The sequence below is a fragment of the Priapulus caudatus genome, unplaced genomic scaffold (genome assembly GCF_000485595.1).
Source record: "Priapulus caudatus unplaced genomic scaffold, Priapulus_caudatus-5.0.1 Scaffold1060, whole genome shotgun sequence".
Classification (NCBI taxonomy): Eukaryota; Metazoa; Priapulida; class Priapulimorpha; order Priapulimorphida; family Priapulidae; genus Priapulus; species Priapulus caudatus.
Genome location: NW_014578121.1, coordinates 48,527 through 65,940, shown reverse-complemented (window position 1 = coordinate 65,940; position 17,414 = coordinate 48,527). Strand labels below are relative to the sequence as shown.

At 44.7% G+C, this 17,414-nt stretch overlaps 2 protein-coding genes across 2 annotated transcripts; both read right to left on the bottom strand.

Moving 5' to 3' along the window:
* Nucleotides 1–2,248: 2,248 nt before the first annotated feature.
* Nucleotides 2,249–3,326, bottom strand: LOC106815196 (piggyBac transposable element-derived protein 3-like). The gene is made up of 2 exons (XM_014819626.1): nucleotides 3,173–3,326; nucleotides 2,249–2,946 (listed from the first exon to the last, which is right to left on the bottom strand). Exons 1-2 carry the CDS (start codon nucleotides 3,324–3,326, stop codon nucleotides 2,249–2,251), a joined length of 852 nt encoding a protein of 283 aa, XP_014675112.1.
* Nucleotides 3,327–15,998: 12,672 nt separating this feature from the next.
* Nucleotides 15,999–16,692, bottom strand: LOC106815195. The gene is made up of 2 exons (XM_014819625.1): nucleotides 16,567–16,692; nucleotides 15,999–16,409 (listed from the first exon to the last, which is right to left on the bottom strand). The coding sequence occupies exons 1-2, from the start codon at nucleotides 16,690–16,692 to the stop codon at nucleotides 15,999–16,001; spliced, it is 537 nt and encodes a 178-aa protein (XP_014675111.1).
* Nucleotides 16,693–17,414: the final 722 nt, after the last annotated feature.

Here is a 17,414-nt window from a genome sequence, read left to right as displayed (position 1 = left end):
GCCTTTACCTGAACAGGTATAACTAACAAACCAACAGGTGGTTTGGAGTCAGAGTTTTCCTTCTCTTAGCCTTTACCTGAACAGGTATAACTAACAAACCAACAGGTGGTTTGGAGTCAGAGTTTTCCTTCTCTTAGCCTTTACCTGAACAGGTATAACTAACAAACCAACAGGTGGTTTGGAGTCAGAGTTTTCCTTCTCTTAGCCTTTACCTGAACAGGTATAACTAACAAACCAACAGGTGGTTTGGAGTCAGAGTTTTCCTTCTCTTAGCCTTTACCTGAAGAGGTATAACCTACAAGGCAGCAGGTGGTTTGGAGTTAGAGTTTTCCTTCTCTTAGCCTTTGCCTGAAGAGGCATACCCTGCAAGGCAGTAGGTGGATTTGGAATCAGAGTTTCCTTCTCCTATCTTGTGTGTTGGCAAAAAAACTAAGGCACCACAAGCAAGTGCCACACACAGCATGAGGACCAGGTCTACCAGAAGGGACGTATCCTTTGCCAGAGGGCCCTTTCTGGGGTAAGGTGCTACCTCTCTACTGCATGCGGTTGCAGTTTTACGTCGTAGCCAAGACATATATGTATATATATGACCTATATATATACATACAATGTTATGAATTTCAATGTTATTCAATTCAATTCAATTCAATTATTCAATGATATTCAATGTTATTGAAATTTTTATGACAAATTCTCAAGCTTCAGCCTACCTGGTGTGAAGGACATATGACGATGTGAACCTTAGCTTGTGGCCGGAATGGTTTTGTGAACTACGGTGTGATGACGTGTGGCTGGGGTGAATCCAGATTCTTTTTAAAAGGTCCTCTCCTTCTTGTATGGAGAAATTTTGCAGCAGTAATATTGGCACTGGTGCCATCACACACAATGCAGACAATGTGGAATTCATGTGCCTCAAATATCCGCATTGTTTCCGTCAATGAAGCAGTGATAAATTTGAATTCAAGTGCAGCTTTAGTTGCGTAGTAGGTCCCAATAACGTCTATTGCTGAAGTAAGGTCGTGCCATATATACTGTAAAATGTATTGTGCTGGAGTAATATTCCAGTGACGGTCCAATGTTTGATAAACGTCCTTGTGGGTGAGGACAACACCATATATTTGGTGGTTTTTGCTATTCCACATTAATTTCCCGATAACCTTTACCTCGTCGAACATTAATACACCTCCAGTTGGCAGAGGGCTTCCTTTATCTGTAGTACTTTCTTTTTGTATGCATGCCTGAGCTGCAGCTTGCAGTTTGCTGTGTGATGTGCCACTGGGCTCGAAGGCATCTTGCTTTTGTCTCTGGATTGATCTTATCGATGGTAGTTGAAGGATTTGTAGTTTTGCTAGAGCCCCATAGATTTTCGGGCTCCTTGAAAAAAAAGCGAGAGCTACAGTAATAACCCGCGTATAAGAACATGGATTTTTCCAAGTTAGCCTCAACATGTTCTTATATAAATGGTGCTTACTGAAAAATTAGGCTCAAAAGGTTCTTAAATAGGTTCTTAATTGTTTCTACTTTTAATATGTATAATCTTATACTTGATTTAAATTGTGTTAAAATTTTCTTACAAGAACTGCAATTTTTGCTAATTAATACCCATGATGGGCTACAGTGTAAGTTTTTCAGTGCTTCCCATACTGTATGATACAGTATGTATCCAAGGAAACAAAACAACATGCAAAAAGATGCGTGTCAAAAAGCTATAGATACAGCCAAGAGCAAAATGTATACAAGTCTACCAAATTTAATAGTGGTGTGTAGTACAGAGGTCACTCTAAAAAATCTATGAACCTATTAAATGAAAATTAAGAACCTACTTTAAAATCTTAGCCTAAAACAGGTTATTATGTAAAGGGGTCTAAATTGGAAATTTTAGCCTAACATCTTCTTAAAATCTATGTTCTGATACGCGGGTTATTACTGTATTCATCATCCGTCCAAGACGCATTTACATTGACAGCTACGAGGACTAGATCATCTTTTCCCACTGGAGATGAGTCATCATCCTCAACACAATTTCCCAAGTCAACATAACCTCGGAATTCATTCCTTCCTTCATCATTCATTCCTTGATCATGAATGAATGGTCCACATTGGCATAGTCTTTCTTGCTCTTATCCCATCGACGGGCTGCATCTACTGGCTCTGACCCAGCGTAGGTTGACATGAGAGTTACTGCCTTGGTATCTTGCCATTTTATGCAGACGATGTGCACAGTATTCACACGATAATCATATGACCCTCATCCTTGCTTTGCGATTTCCTTGTCACCGATCAACTGGCATTTGGCAAGACGATTTTTTCGAACAGTCCCAGTGTAGTGGAAACCCAGTTGCCTCATCTTTACGAGTAGTCCTGCTGATGTAAAGAAATTATCTCCAAAGACCTGGTAGTCCTTGTTTTTTGGAAGTGTTTCACAAAGTTTCACAATGACATCCCCACCTAATCCTGGTTCACTTGCTTTAGTCTTATCACCACCTTTCCCTTGGTAGATGTCAAAGTCATGTAGTAATCCACTATCAGAACACCTTGCCCACACCTTGAACCCCCAAGGATGAGGTTTCCCTTTTTTGTATTGTCTGATTTTACTGAATTTGCCTTTGTAGTGAACCATCATTTCATCAATTGACTGTTGTTGCTTTGGAGTTACTTGTATGCACTGTTCACGAAACATGTTGACAAATGGCCTTATTTTCCACAGTTTGTCTTTCCTATCATCATCTGTAGCTGCCTCATTATCCACAAAGTGAATTAATGTCAGTAATGTCTGAAATCTATTTCTACTCATGACATCTGCCACTGGCCCATATCGAGACTCATTCTTCCTGTACATTCTCACCGATGGCATTTCAACTACTCCCATGCGGAAGTTAATGCCTAAAACCAGTTCTATTTCTTTTACACATGTGCTGACACACTCCGTCTTTCTGTACACTGTACCTATTGGTGTATTCAACAATAAGTTCCAGCATTTCGTTGGTGACAAATCGGCGGAAATACATCAGTGGGGTTTGCGATATCCCCCTTAGGTCGGTTGGTTCCAGAGGCACTCCCTGAAAGTTGATTTTAGGTGGACGAGTCTTTTTCTTCCATTGAAAGTCTCTTCTATTGTTATTAGGCGTAGCCAGCTGAGCCAGCGGTATGCCGTCATCACTACTAGAATCACCTCCATTGCTGTCAGCGATATCATCAACACCAGTTTCAGCAACATAGGTCTCATCGTAATCACTGTCTTCAAGGTCGCTTCCAAAATCACTGTCGTCAGCACATACTTTATCTAATACTTCATTCAGGGAATAGGTTTGCACACGCTTAGCCATTCTGACTGCAAAATTCAATAGAAAAAAAGTTATAGTATAAACCAATATATTGCACATTTTAATTACCTAAAGCCCTGTGTTATATATTCAATATATTCAATATATGTGCAAATATATTATATATATATATATATATATACTAGCTTGTCTACCCGGCGATGCCCGGGGTAAAGGAGAAAAGAGCTAGAATTGAGTCTGCCATGACAGCTGTACTGACCTTATTCTGATTTTATAAATCTGTCCCAAGAATTTGACTTCTGTTCAGTTCTGCAGCGCTTCTTGGTACACAACATTGTTGGTGTTGCCATCTTGAGAGAGGATGTAGAGCTTGTCGGGGTTACCGACCCTGGAGCACCCCACACACACACCGACACCCCCATGCACCCGCACACACGCACACGCACGCACGCACACACGCACGCACACACGTGCGCACACACATACACACACACACGCATGCACTCGATGGATGCGCAGTGAATTAGCAGGAGGGTATATAGCGCGACAGAGCGGACATTTATGAAAATAATAAAAAAAATTAATTGTAATTTGAGATTTTTGTATTTTTGTGATTTTTTTTGGGCTAAAATGGTCATCGCGTCATGCTGATTGAGAATATATATGGTGTTGGGGGTGACCTTTTACGGGGGGGTGGGGGGTTAGACAGAAAAACAGACTCGCCCTTTATGTAATTGCCTAAATTGTTTTTGGCCTGAAATGGTCGTCGTGTCATGCTGCTAACGACAAGCACTGAGTGCATGCGGGAGAAAATAAGCAGCAAGTTGAGCATTTATACCTTTCAGCAGTAGTCGTGTACGACGCTTTGTCTCCTTCGAAGCTCATAATTTGTTTTAATAGTTCGACAATAGAGCTACAAAAATAGCGGTCTTAATGCAAACAACATGCACTCGATGGATAAGCAGTGAATGGCCGCAGTGAATTAGTAGGAGGGTATATAGCGCCACCGTGCGGACATTTATGAAAATTAAAAATAATTTTAATTTGAGATTTTGGTAGTTTTTTTATTTTGTTTATTTTTTTTGGCCTAAAATGGTCGTCGTGCTATGCTGATTCAGAATATATATGGTGTTGGGGTGACCTGTTACGGGGGAAAAGAAGATAGACAGACTGACAGACCGAAAAACAGACTCGCCCTTTATGTAAGAGATTGTAATATATATGTATATAAAATATATATATCGCATATATGTTTCATATATGTGCAAAATTCAATAGAAAAAAAGTTATAGTAGAAACCAATGTATTGCATATTTTAGCTACCTAATGCCCAATGTGTCATATATGACCCATGCACTTGAGGGCTCCCCCACGAGTAGTTGAAATCAAAACAAAGTATTTAAAATGGCATCTATATGACCTATGCTATCTAGAAAATTACTTTATGTGTATATAATTTATGATGCTTACCTTATCACGCAACAGCAGGCGACATTCAGTGTACGCAAATTTGATCTGCATCAAATCATGGGGGCTGCCATCTTGAAACTGCTCAAGGGCATTGTAGCGTTTCGTGTCTTTCCGCGACACCAGGGGGCGCCACCTGACAATACGCAGTAACTAGCAGTTTTACCTCACGTATAGTACAGTGCTACACGGTGGATAGTGGCAACGAGAAATACAAGATAGGTGTTCCTACCTTCGGTACTACCTAGGTGGTGCTACTGCGCTCACTCCTCCAGACCCAGCGTTCGTTCCGGCTTCGGTGTGGTTAGTCAACAATGCCAGACGACGGACGTCACGGGACAGACAGTGACACAAAACAACACGGCGCACCTTATGACGCGGGGCTACTCGAAAGATACGGATAATACTGTGACGTGTAGGGGAGGGGCAGCTGGCTGACGGGACACCCGTATGGCCACTCACACAAGGGACGCACTCAACGCCCGATGCCCCTAAAGCTGCTACTCGAGGGGATTAATAAATACGTCTGTTGACGTCTATCAAGTCACTATTAAATCTACTATTGCCGTTAACGTTATTATTATTATTAATTTACTATTATTATTACTCAGCCCCGACGGTGTGCCGAAAGAACAGCTCGCTGTACTCACTCTTTCTCGCTCCCGGTTCTCTCTCGGTGAGTCTCTCTCGCTCAAACCGTCGCACCTAACACGGCCGCTCGCACGCTGCGCGCTCGGCTTCTCTTCCTACCTCCTCTGCACTAAATCTCTCTCTCTCATAACTCTACAACTCCTCTGCACTTTCTTTATTTCCAACCTTCCCGCTCGCTCACTCAAAATACAACAACACGCTGGGTATGCACACGGCACACTTTTCGCCAGCTGTTTTTCTATGCTAGCCCCGCTCTCGAGCGCTAGAGGGGGTTACAATCGCGACTAATGGCAGCCCCCATAGAATCCGGCGGTGAGTGAGTAATTGCTGCAATACACTTAAAACTGCAAATACACTGCAACATAAAACCAATCACAAACACAACACTTACTCCCCCACCCTGGGGCAAACTCAACCCCGGCGAGCACTAGGCTCGCGGCAACCGGTACCACCGCCACACTCCTCCCCTCTTCAAGATCGACCCTCAGGTCGATCCCAAGATGCGCATGGCGGTGTACCGGGGCCTGACGTGAAAGACCTACTTTCGCGCCACATCACGCCTCTCCTGGCTTGCTCTCATTATCGCTCGCAGGACGGTGCGGGTCCTCGCCTCCAGGAACTCCAGGATGCGCCTATCCAGGATCTCGGCGCGACTTCGCTGGGCATTAGTCCAGGCCTGTGCCTGACGCAGCTGGAGGACTCCCATATAATCCATCCGGTCTAATGCTGGCCAGCCGTCCGGGTCGCTCAGGCCGGGGTAGTCCCACGCTGGGAGGTCGGCTGGGGGCTGGAAGAGCAACCCCAGAAACTCATTGACCTGCTCCGAGGTGATATTCTCGATAGGGTCGCCCTCAAGGGGTGCCCCAGGCATCTCCAGTGCGCGCATCGTCGCCAGCAGCCTCTCTGGGACTCCTGATGATGCGGGCACCTCTACCGCCAGCGGTGCCTCCACTGCTGTTGCCACCGGCCTCACAGGCGAGGTCGGCGTGGGCGGTACCTGGGAGATGGACGACGGTACTCGTCCTTCAGCGGCGGGGATCGGACGGCTCCTCGCCGGTCTCTCGGGCGGCACCTGCTCCCTTGCCGCTTGTCTTCCCGCCGCTCGCCTTCTCGATCGGTCGGGTGACATCCGCCGCCTGGATGCGGTGGGCGTCGCAGCTCCCGAGGCCTGCACTTTATGCCTCCTCTGCACTGGAAGGGTCGACTCCCGCTTCAGGGATGGCCAGGAAGCGGCTACATGCCTGACCGAAGCGCCCTCCACCACAGACGCATATGGCCGCCTGTCTCTCCAGGCCGGCCGGGTGATGGGGCGAGTTGGTGGTGCTGCTGCTGCCACTCCTCTGCCCTCGCCTTGCTCCTCCTGCAGCCGCAGGTACCCGCTCGTCGACCTCAGATGAGTGGGGTTGTTGGCGCCTCGCTGCTGCAGCCACCCGGGCGTCTCAAAGTGGTGTTCCCGCTCCAAGTGGTGCTCCGTCTGCAGATGACTCCGCAGACGGTAGAGCACGGCGCTGGGTACCGCTGTTAAGCACCCAGGTACCGGGCACCACGTCAGGGTGCAGATGCTGCGGTGGTACTCCGCGTGGTGATCCAACGCGTGCATCGTGGGTACCTGGCATGCCAGGCACCAGTACCACTGCTCGTTCTGCAGCCGAGGGGCGATCACTATGGCTCCCCCGAACTCTCGGTCGATCGGGCGACATCCGCCTCCTCGATGCGGCGGAAGCCGCAGGCCCTGAGGCACGCTGTTTAGGAACCCGGGGCGCAGCGATGGGCGCCTCCCGCTTCAGGGATGGCCGAGGGGCGGCCACAGGTCTGGCCGGGTCGTTCACCACCACGGCCGCATACGGTCGCCCGTCTTTCCAGGCCGGCCGGGTGATAGGGCGAGCTTGTGACACTACTTCTCGGGCCTCGCCGGACTCCTGCAGCGCCAAGTACCCGCTTTTACCGACTTTCGGTACTTGGGATTGTCGGCGCCCTGCTGCTGCATCCACCCGGGCATCTCGTAGTGATGATCCCGGTCGAGGTGATGCGCCGTCTGCAGGTGGCTCCTCAGCCGGTAGAGCACGGCGCTGGGCACAGCCATCAGGCACCCAGGCACCGGGCGCCACGTCAGGGTGCAGGCCCTGCGGTGGTACTCCGCATGGTGATCCACGGCATGCTTGGTGGGCAACCGGCATGCCAGGCACCAGTACCACCTCCCGTTCTGCAGACGGGGCGTGATCACAATTGCCCCTCCAAAACGTGGGAACGCCGGCCCTGCCCTGTGCCGAAGCTGCTCTCGGGTGGGCGAGTGCCTCTGTCGATACAGAGGTCCAGCCGGTCTTCTTACCAGAATGAAAGGCCTCGGGGCCTTGAAGGGATGCTACGTCTTTTGACAGCACTTATTCTTCTGGGAGTCGAGGTAACACAATGTATTTGCGATTCTGGCCTTGTCTCGCACAAATTTAGCCAAATGCGACAAATTCGACTCGATATCAGACTCGATCAAGTTATCTGCTTTGTCTACCCACTTACCACGAATATGGTATGGAAGGCGCTTTACTATTTTCTGCGGTCGCAGAGATGATGCACAGAGTATATTCAAACCGATGAGTACAGAGAGTGTCAGAGAGATTGTCAGAGAGCTGTGTCGCACATTTCGTGCACGCGGTTTTATACGTCTGTCCGGTCTATTGTCCTTCTCCTGGCCACTTCCACTAACCACTTAACAATATAACACATAACTTTAAACTATGGACTTGCACACATTTGCAAATTACTTCAGATTTTAAAATGTTGGTGATTATACATTTTGATCTATGTTACTTGCTTGTTCAGCAACATCGTCTACTGGCAAGTCTTCTGGCAATTCTCTTTCTGCCAGGTCTGCTGGCAGTATTTCCTCTGCTGCATCTAAAAATCAATTTTTCAAAAGATTTAATACATTCTCCCTAAATAAAGATAGCTACATAACTAGTTGCAAAGTATACAAATAAAACTCCCATCATTTCTACAGTAATTCACAAATTTACGTTTAAATGTATTGTGAATGCAAAAAATGGAACATGAATGAATCTGCTGGAAAATGTGTTAAGTTAAACAATACTAAAAATTAAATCGTTGAGGAATCAAGTGAAGAAATAAAATTTATCAATAGTACATCAACTTCAATTTAAAATTAAACTTAAATTAATGTATATAAAATATCTTCAAACCTTCATCTAAATCGTCTGCAGTATCAGAATCAAATGCATACGGCAGGGTGTCGTCCATTGCGTCATCATCATCAGCACTATTATCTAAAAAAAATAAAATACATTTGAAACAGCTTGTAAATTTGAAGAAAACGTAAAATGAGTTTAGCATGTAATAAAATAAAATCATTCATTGGTCATGTGTTGGTATGATTTTCAGATCGGAATTAAAAATCCACAAAGAAGGCACTAAACGACAATGTTCTCTCTGTGAAAGGAGTTTTCTTACCGTTTATATCAAATAGCCTTCGTCTGGCTGGTTTTTGGCCTGTGCCTATAACGGCTGTAACGTGCTCTTTACAGTGAAGAATGTCTTTGTCAAACGACTTCCTAATTCTGTCTACTGCTGATATCGTGCCATCTTTTCCCAGACAAAGGCCAAGATGATTAAGACTGACAAATGCCTGAAATAAAATTATTTTTGTAAACACCTCGTTATATTAAAATTCAGTTTGTGACATTTTTGGAATGGAAGAGAGTATGAAAGTGCATATGAACGCAATGTTTCCAGGTAGTATATATTGCTCGTTCTGCAGCCGAGGGGCGATCACTATGGCTCCCCCGAACCTCGAGAATGCCGGCCCCGCCCCGTGCCGAAGCTGCTCCCGGGTGGGTGAGTGCCTCTGCCGGTACAGAGGTCCAGCCGGTCTTCTCACCAGGATGGCCGGTATGGCCGGATTCTCCCTGGTCTCCCTGGGGTGGGCTCCAGCCCGTCCCCTCACCGCGCCGGGGCAGGGTCTAGAGGTGACCTTCGTGGCCCTCCTCTCGTGCCCCTGTCTCCCGCGGTCTCGCCCAGCTCCCCTCTGGGTGTGGTGGCGACGAGGCGACTCCCGTCTCCTCTCTCGCATCGCTGGCGCGGGGCTCCGTCTGGTGGTGACCTCCGATGGAGGTGCCTGACTCCTTCTAGCTGCTTCCGCCGCAGCCGCCATGAACAGCCTCCAGTCCATGCTCGTGGATACATGGGGCGCAGCCCCCGACGACGACACCGGACGATCACCGCCGACCGCGGCTTCCGTCCCACCGGCTGCGTCTCCCCGGCCGGATGGCTGTGCAGAACACCCTCCGGACGGCTGCGCGGAGCTCCCTCCTGCGGATGGCTGCGCGGAGCTCTCTCCTGCGGAAGGCCGCGCGGAGCTCTCTCCTGCGGAAGGCCGCGCGGAGCTCTCTCCTGCGGAAGGCCGCGCGGAGCTCTCTCCTGCGGAAGGCCGCGCGGAGCTGTCTCCTGCGGAAGGCCGCGCGGAGCTCTCCTGCGGAAGGCCTCCTCCTCGTCTTCTTTCTCGACGTCACTACCTTCCAGGCCGGGGGCGACAGCAGCAGCTCCTGTAGTAATAGAATAATAGCACGATAGTACAAGAAAAGGTGCTAAGACAAGACAGTGCAAATTAAGTGCTTCTTTCACAACTGCTATAAAGAAAACTACGTTAAGAAACATAAGAAAGAATAGTCGAGAAGAGATAGTTACACGATAAGAGAGTACAAGTAAGTCAAGATATATGGTAGCAAAAACCCCAAGCCAACGCTTAAGAATCAACTTACGTACTGGAGCAAAGACGAACACACACACGCAGGCACGACGATATTAGACTGAAGAATGCCCGTTTCGTGTTGTCTTATATATACTCTTAAATTAATTTCCACGAATCCATTCCCAAACAAGGACTCATCCTTTGTTAGCCAGTCGGCTGCCGAGAGAGAGCCTAGCAGAGTTCCCGGTTGGTTAGGTCAGTAATTAATAGGTCTACCCAAAGCGCAGATAGCGTGAGCCAGCTGTCAGCTGCATGGCGTTTCACACATCTCGCTTCTCCCAGGTTCCTTCCAGGGAGGGGTGAGCCCCTATTGTAACGAACATCCCTCCGGGGGAGTCGGCCCCCTGCACGGCTCGTGTGCAAAATTCGTGTAAAAACAAATCTTGATACCACGTATAACAACAACATTAGTGGCTGTGATGCATGCACAAACGCCTGTCGTTGGAGACTCACGGTTCACACACTCCCTTGAACATGTTGTTGATGTCAAGCTAATTATCCCTGAGTAAGGCTGTAAGAGTAAATCTGCTGGCAGTGAAATTTTAAATAGGAGTTGTATTCTAAAAGTTATGTAAATCATGTAAACTCTGTGTTTACAATAGGTATAAAGTTTAAAGGACTCATGACAAATGTCCAGTAATTTTTTAAACTGTATCCAAACATGGCTCTAAACTGCTGCACAAGTGCATTTTGATTGAGAAAGTCTGCACGATTATTTGTGATGAGGGAAGAGGCTGCAGTGAACTTCTCAATTAGATTTCTGCATTTATTGGCTGGGTATCGAGGGAAGAGTGTGGTCATCCACGATGAAACATCACCCCAGGATTTGTTGTTAGAGGATTTGAGAAGGTGCAGTAGCAGGAATAGCTTGTTTCGAGGATATTTTCAATCATTCTTTTATATCAAATAGCCTTCTTCTGGCTGGTTTTTGGCCTGTGCCTATAACGGCTGTAACGTGCTCTTTACAGCGAAGAATGTCTTTGTCAAACGACTTCCTAATTCTGTCTACTGCTGATATCGTGCCATCTTTTCCCAGACAAAGGCCAAGATGATTAAGACTGACAAATGCCTGAAATAAAATTATTTTTGTAAACACCTCGTTATATTAAAATTCAGTTTGTGACATTTTTGGAATGGAAGAGAGTATGAAAGTGCATATGAACGCAATGTTTCCAGGTAGTATATAGCTCGTGCACCATTCAGAATTTTTGTACTTGAATTTCTTAATTTAATTCGGGTCAATTCGAATTATTTTTTATCCACCATCCCAAGGTGGATTCAATTTTAATTACTTTGCTGAATCGAATTACTTTGTCCGTGTGAACGCTGTCGAATTAAACTAATTTGGTTTAATTCACTACGCAAGCCTGGAGCATGCACATATCATCATATTTCAGCGTATAACGCAAAAGTATTTATATAGTAATTCGATTCCGGTTGTCAATATCCCACGTGAAAGCGTCGTAAATGTAAACCGGATTATAATAACCGGCCCCACCAATCGAATAAAAAAAACAGATTACATTTTGCCTTGTAAACGGGGTATAGACTATAGGTCTACGTACACTGTACAGTATCTATATTCTAAATTCTACATTAAACCATACATCATATTACATGCATTACTCATTGATTAGGCATTACACACACGTGACACAGTAACGCAGATGGGGTCGTTGCCGTAACAGGTACTACAGATATATGTACCTGAGGTAGTTTTAGGTTGTTTAGTATTATTTTTACATTTTTATATGAGGTATGTTTAGGGTTAGGGCTAGGATTAGCGTTGCCGTTAGGGTTAGGGCTAAGGTACGCATCTCTGTAGTACAACTCTGGTACACTTTGTGTATACATAAATGTACCTCGGGTGCATATCTGTAGTACCTGTTACGACAACGACCCCTTGAGCCACAGTAACACACACAGTCACTGAGTCAGGACTCAGGGGAGTAGCCAGGGCGGAAAATTAACTCAGGCACATTTTGTGTGTGAGCTATGCTAAGGCCAGGGTCTGGAGGCATGTCATTCACTCATTGCACAATTCACAACTTCAACGTTTATTATTCAACGTTCAATTTTCAACTTCAACGTAATTATTAATTTACATAAAAATTAGACCTCTAGCATATAATTACGTTACTACGTATACACTGTACTTGCAAAATTCTTACCTTTCTAACACACGACGTTCTCTCTTCAAGTTCAAGTTCAACTCGTCCCTTTGAGCGGGTAACCAGCTAGGGTGCACTCCATAGCAACCATAGCAACAGTACACACAGGCTACTGAAACTAGACTACTGATTCAGGCTACTACTTATTATTAATTATTAAATAGTAAAAATATATGTAGTATACATTAATTCTGTCTACTGCTGATATCGTGCCATCTTTTCCCAGACAAAGGCCAAGATGATTAAGACTGACAAATGCCTGAAATAAAATTATTTTTGTAAACACCTCGTTATATTAAAATTTAGTTTGTGACATTTTTGAATGGAAGAGAGTATGAAAGTGCATATGAACGCAATGTTTCCAGGTAGTATATAGCTCGTGCACCATTCAGAATTTTTGTACTTGAATTTCTTAATTGAATTTTATACTACAAATTGATATAGTTCATGTACACTTCATACAATAAAACATAATATCAATCATTTCATAACAAAGGCATTAATGTAGCATAGTAAATTGTGATTTTGATAACCTTTATAATATTGTTCAAATCAAATGCAAGATTTACCCGTCGTGCAGTGCCCGACAACCATAGTTGCAGTCCAACCATCTCCTGCACGAGTCATGGTGGCTGGCTTGTGGGAAAAGGCTAGTTGGCCAATAATGCATCCCAACTTCGGTTGCAACGACGATTTCTTTGATGCTTGATTCCTAGCCTTAGGTGTGAGAGCAGCAACTAATGCGCTCACGAGATTGGGACACAAGATTTTTGTTTGGCTTATAGCCTTTCCATGAAAAGTTTTCAAATGCCGCAATGCCATCTTTTGTTTCATTTCGCCACAATGTTTTGTGTCTTGGATGGCAAAGATTACTGAATTTTTTCTTGACGATTTCAGACAAAACTTCCTTGAATGCAGAGCGGGCAGATTTTGAATTTTTCAATAAAATTTTAAATAAAATTGAGTAGCGACTCTGAAAGGTAAATTAAAGCGGTCTCTTTGAATTTGTTGTTTACTACTTGCTTAGCAGAACCTCGGGGCCTTGAAGGGATGCTACGTCTTTTGACAGCACTTATTCTTCTGGGAGTCGAGGTAACACAATGTCTTTTTGCATTGCGCGGTGTACAAGGGCTACTTAATAGCTTTCTACCAATATAACCCTTCGCATTAGCATAATCTTTAAGTTCTTGGCCCGATGAGAGCAATTGTCCGTATTTATTTACTTTTGTTATGCATGCAGGGCATATGAAACGTTTCTGATTACTTGGTGTGATATTTACAGTTTTATCCAAAACATCTTTAATACTTTCATTTTGTCGACTTAATTTTGATTCAATACTTGTTCTTTCGAAACGTTTTCTTTTAACTTGATATACGAATCTCTGTTGACAGATGTCACATAAATCAGAAGCCATCGTACTCCATGTTGGCATAGACTGGCGTCGATCGGTGGAACGCACGAACCCACGTGACTAAAATAATTTTCTCTAGCCCTCCTGCAGCGCCACAGATACAAGAGAAAACCTGGCTATTGTAAGGCTCGCTCTGATTGGTCTGATTGTGTTGTAAATGGTGAATGCGATTTACTAAAGTGGAATGAAGTGGGGTTTCTGAAAAACAATCTTTTAAGAAGTGAATAACGATTGAAGTGAATATGCACGCACATCAGTAGCAAGGTAAAGCCATGTAGAAGGGAATGGTAGGCTTTTTTACCCGCCGATACCGGCGTACGGGCCGCATTAGCAGCGCATGCATTTTGCATGCGATCTCACAAAATTTTAATGCACCCCGTTCTGTCCCAATAACCCTCACCAAAATATAAAAAAGGTTATCTGGGACAGAATTATTTGGTTTATACTGTACTATAATGTAACCGCATACATTAGCACGTAGTATGAGCGTACTGTACAACAAAACTCTTAATGTCTAGGCCTACAGCTATACAATATTATAACTCTGCATGGGCTAGAGAAGCCTTGATCTTTAGGAATGAGATCCTATCTTATGTTAACGTGATGTTATTGCGGAGACAGTAATTACAACGTACTTTATTACTTAACCTCTGAATGTTGCTGCTGCGCTGCGATGTGTTTACATGCATTGACCTTTGACATTATACCCATCATGCATTGCAATGTTGACAGACGATATAAACATTGCAGAAACGGCGGTGATGCCAATCATACCTAAACTAGATGAAATAGGCTGGCTAAAAATCTATGATGACTTAGTTTGTTCGTTCTAATGATATTTCTACTTAGCAGTAGTAGAATTACTCGCACTAATCGTAGTAATTATACTAGTATGCCTACCCGATGTTGAAGCATGATATGAATCTAGTGTATCTGCTCCCAGAATCCCGGTCCACGACTCTCGCTCCTCGTTTATTTTAAAATTTAATGATTCTTTCTGTTATTACGTTGATCTCAGCCTCGGCCGGCCCACCTCCTGTTTTCTTCAAGTCTCTTATTTATGGCACTTTCTTTCTTGGCCGCACCGCACATGTTTTTCCATTTATACTTCACATCTTCCGCTCGCACACTCCAAGACTACTAATTTGTCCTGCAATTTCTAGCCATATATTGTTTTTGATTTTGTTCGTGATGTCATTGGTAAGTTTTGACGATAGCACACCCTTATTTACTTCATACAACTCCACAAGCAGTGAACGTTTTTTCATTCCTTCCATTGCATCTAGATTGTTCGTCTGGCATCTGCTCTATTATTAATATTATAGGAATTATGGGATACTAATACTTAACTCAGGATTTAATTCATGTTTATGAAACCCAAATTTAACTCGGAGTTTACTAACTCAGAGTTAGCTTTAACTCGGGGTTAAAGTTAATCCACGACTGTGGAACTGATTCCAGACGACGCGTTTCTTTTCTTACATTCAAATCAGTTACCAATTACACGACGCACTGCAGCGTGTCCCTTCAGAACCCAAAACTGTTGCCGGAGCAACGAAAGCACATACACTGGTCCAGTGTCCTGCGATCAAATGATCATATCTAATGATCATGTCAGTCACATGATGTTTACTTGGAAGAATCAGTGGATGCTTCGTCTCATACAACAGTAAAGACTTGTCCAATCGTCCACCAACTCTTAAAACGCCATTGTCAAGAAAGGGACTTAACTTGTGCAGAGGCCTCGCTTCTCCTGTAGATCTTCTCAACTGAACACTGGCACCTGGTTAGGAACTTTCGAGGAGCTTCGACTCTTTCTGGAATACTTGTCTCTGAACATAACTAACAAGCTCTAGTTTTGCTTGGTTCAGTTCTTTCACAGAAAGTTGCCCATGTTTCAGCGACCAATCTCCTTTCTTAAGATACCGACTACAGCAGTACTTATTGAATCTCAGCATCCGAGCAACTGCTCTGACCAAGCCATTCCAGCTTGAGAACTGACTGATGAAGGAATCCAATTTCCCTTCCTGAGCAAGGAAACTACTGACTTGTGTCTCTCCTTCCATCTCTGGTTCTTCACTGGATTCACTGGATTCACTGGTTCTTCAGCCACTGTTGCTTGTTGCAGCCAAAAACTTTCCTCCAGCCACAGGAATTCTGGTCCTTGAAGCCATCTTTGGAGTTTTCTTGTGTTTTCTGGCGCCAAACCCCTTGATGCCAAATCTGCTGGGTTCTGATTAGAACTAACATGTCTTCATGGACTTGGCGACGAACTCTTCTGAATAACACTCACACGGTTGGCTACAAATGCCTTGAATCTCTTGGATTCGTTCTGTATGTATCTCAATACAACCATTGAGTCCGTCCAGAATAATGTGTTATGCACAGGAATTTTACTCTCTTCTTTGGTCTTCTGATCCAGACTTGCAGCCAATGCTGCTGCCATCAACTCTAGCCTCGGTATTGTAACTGCTTTCACCGGTGCTAACCTGGACTTGCCCATAATGAATGAACAATGCTTCGTCCCTGCAGCATCCACAAACCTGAAGTATGACACTGCACCATAGCCTTTCTCTGATGCATCTGCAAAGTGGTGAATCTGTACCGACTCCACGTTCTCAAAGTTTGACGGTCTGTAACAACGATCGATTGTCACCCCTGTCAACTGTGACAGACAATTCAACCACTTCCCAGTTACTCGATAACTGGCTGTCAATTTCTTGGTCCCATCCAAGGGTTTGCTTGCACAATTCCTGCAAAATCAACTTTGCAGGCAAAATAACTGGTGCCATAAAACCCAGTGGATCATATGCTGAACTGACCACTGAGAGGATTCCACGTCTGGTGACTGGCTTACTTTTCCTAAAAGCACCGATCTGGAATCTGTCGGTCTGCACATTCCACTCAACACCAAGTGCATGTTGCGCTAATGTGTTTTCAAAGTCCATATTCACAACGGAGGAACTTTGTTCTTGAACTGGTACCGTCTCTAATACACTTTGTTTGTTGCTAATCCACTTTGTGAGCCGAAAACCTCTGGACAGCAATTCTTGTAGCTGACTCACTAGTCTAACTGCTTTCTCATCAGATGAAACAGATGATCGATTTTAGACAGTCATCCACATAGAAATTCCGGAACACTGTACTGATGGTTTCACTGTCATAGTCTTGCATGTTGTCTTTAGCAGTCTTGCGTAAAGAAAATCCAGCACAGCACGGCGATGACGTTGCTCCAAATAAATCTACTCACAATCAAATACGACCCTAACCTTTCCTGGTTTCTTGGGATGAAACACCGGGTGGTGTGGCAGGTACCATATTGTTCTTTGAACAAGTGGTGAACCGTTTGCTACCTACTGTGCGTACCATTTAACTATGTAGTCCCCAACCACGGCAGAATATTGTTTAGAGGTCTTCGTCCCGCTCAAATTGTTATTTCAGTAGGCGTAGCTTCGCTTCAGCCAATAGACTGTTGTTTAGTAGAGTATCAGCACTAACGTCTGCTTGTCGCCATGGAAGTGGAATTTGGTAGTGTCCTTCATCAACGGCTACAGACTCCTCCATCATACTCAGTGCTTTTCTGTCTTCAACAGACATTGCATCTTCCGATTTGTTCAATGATTTGTCAACCTGGCGTGACAGAAGCTCGTCTTCATGTTTCACAAAGTTC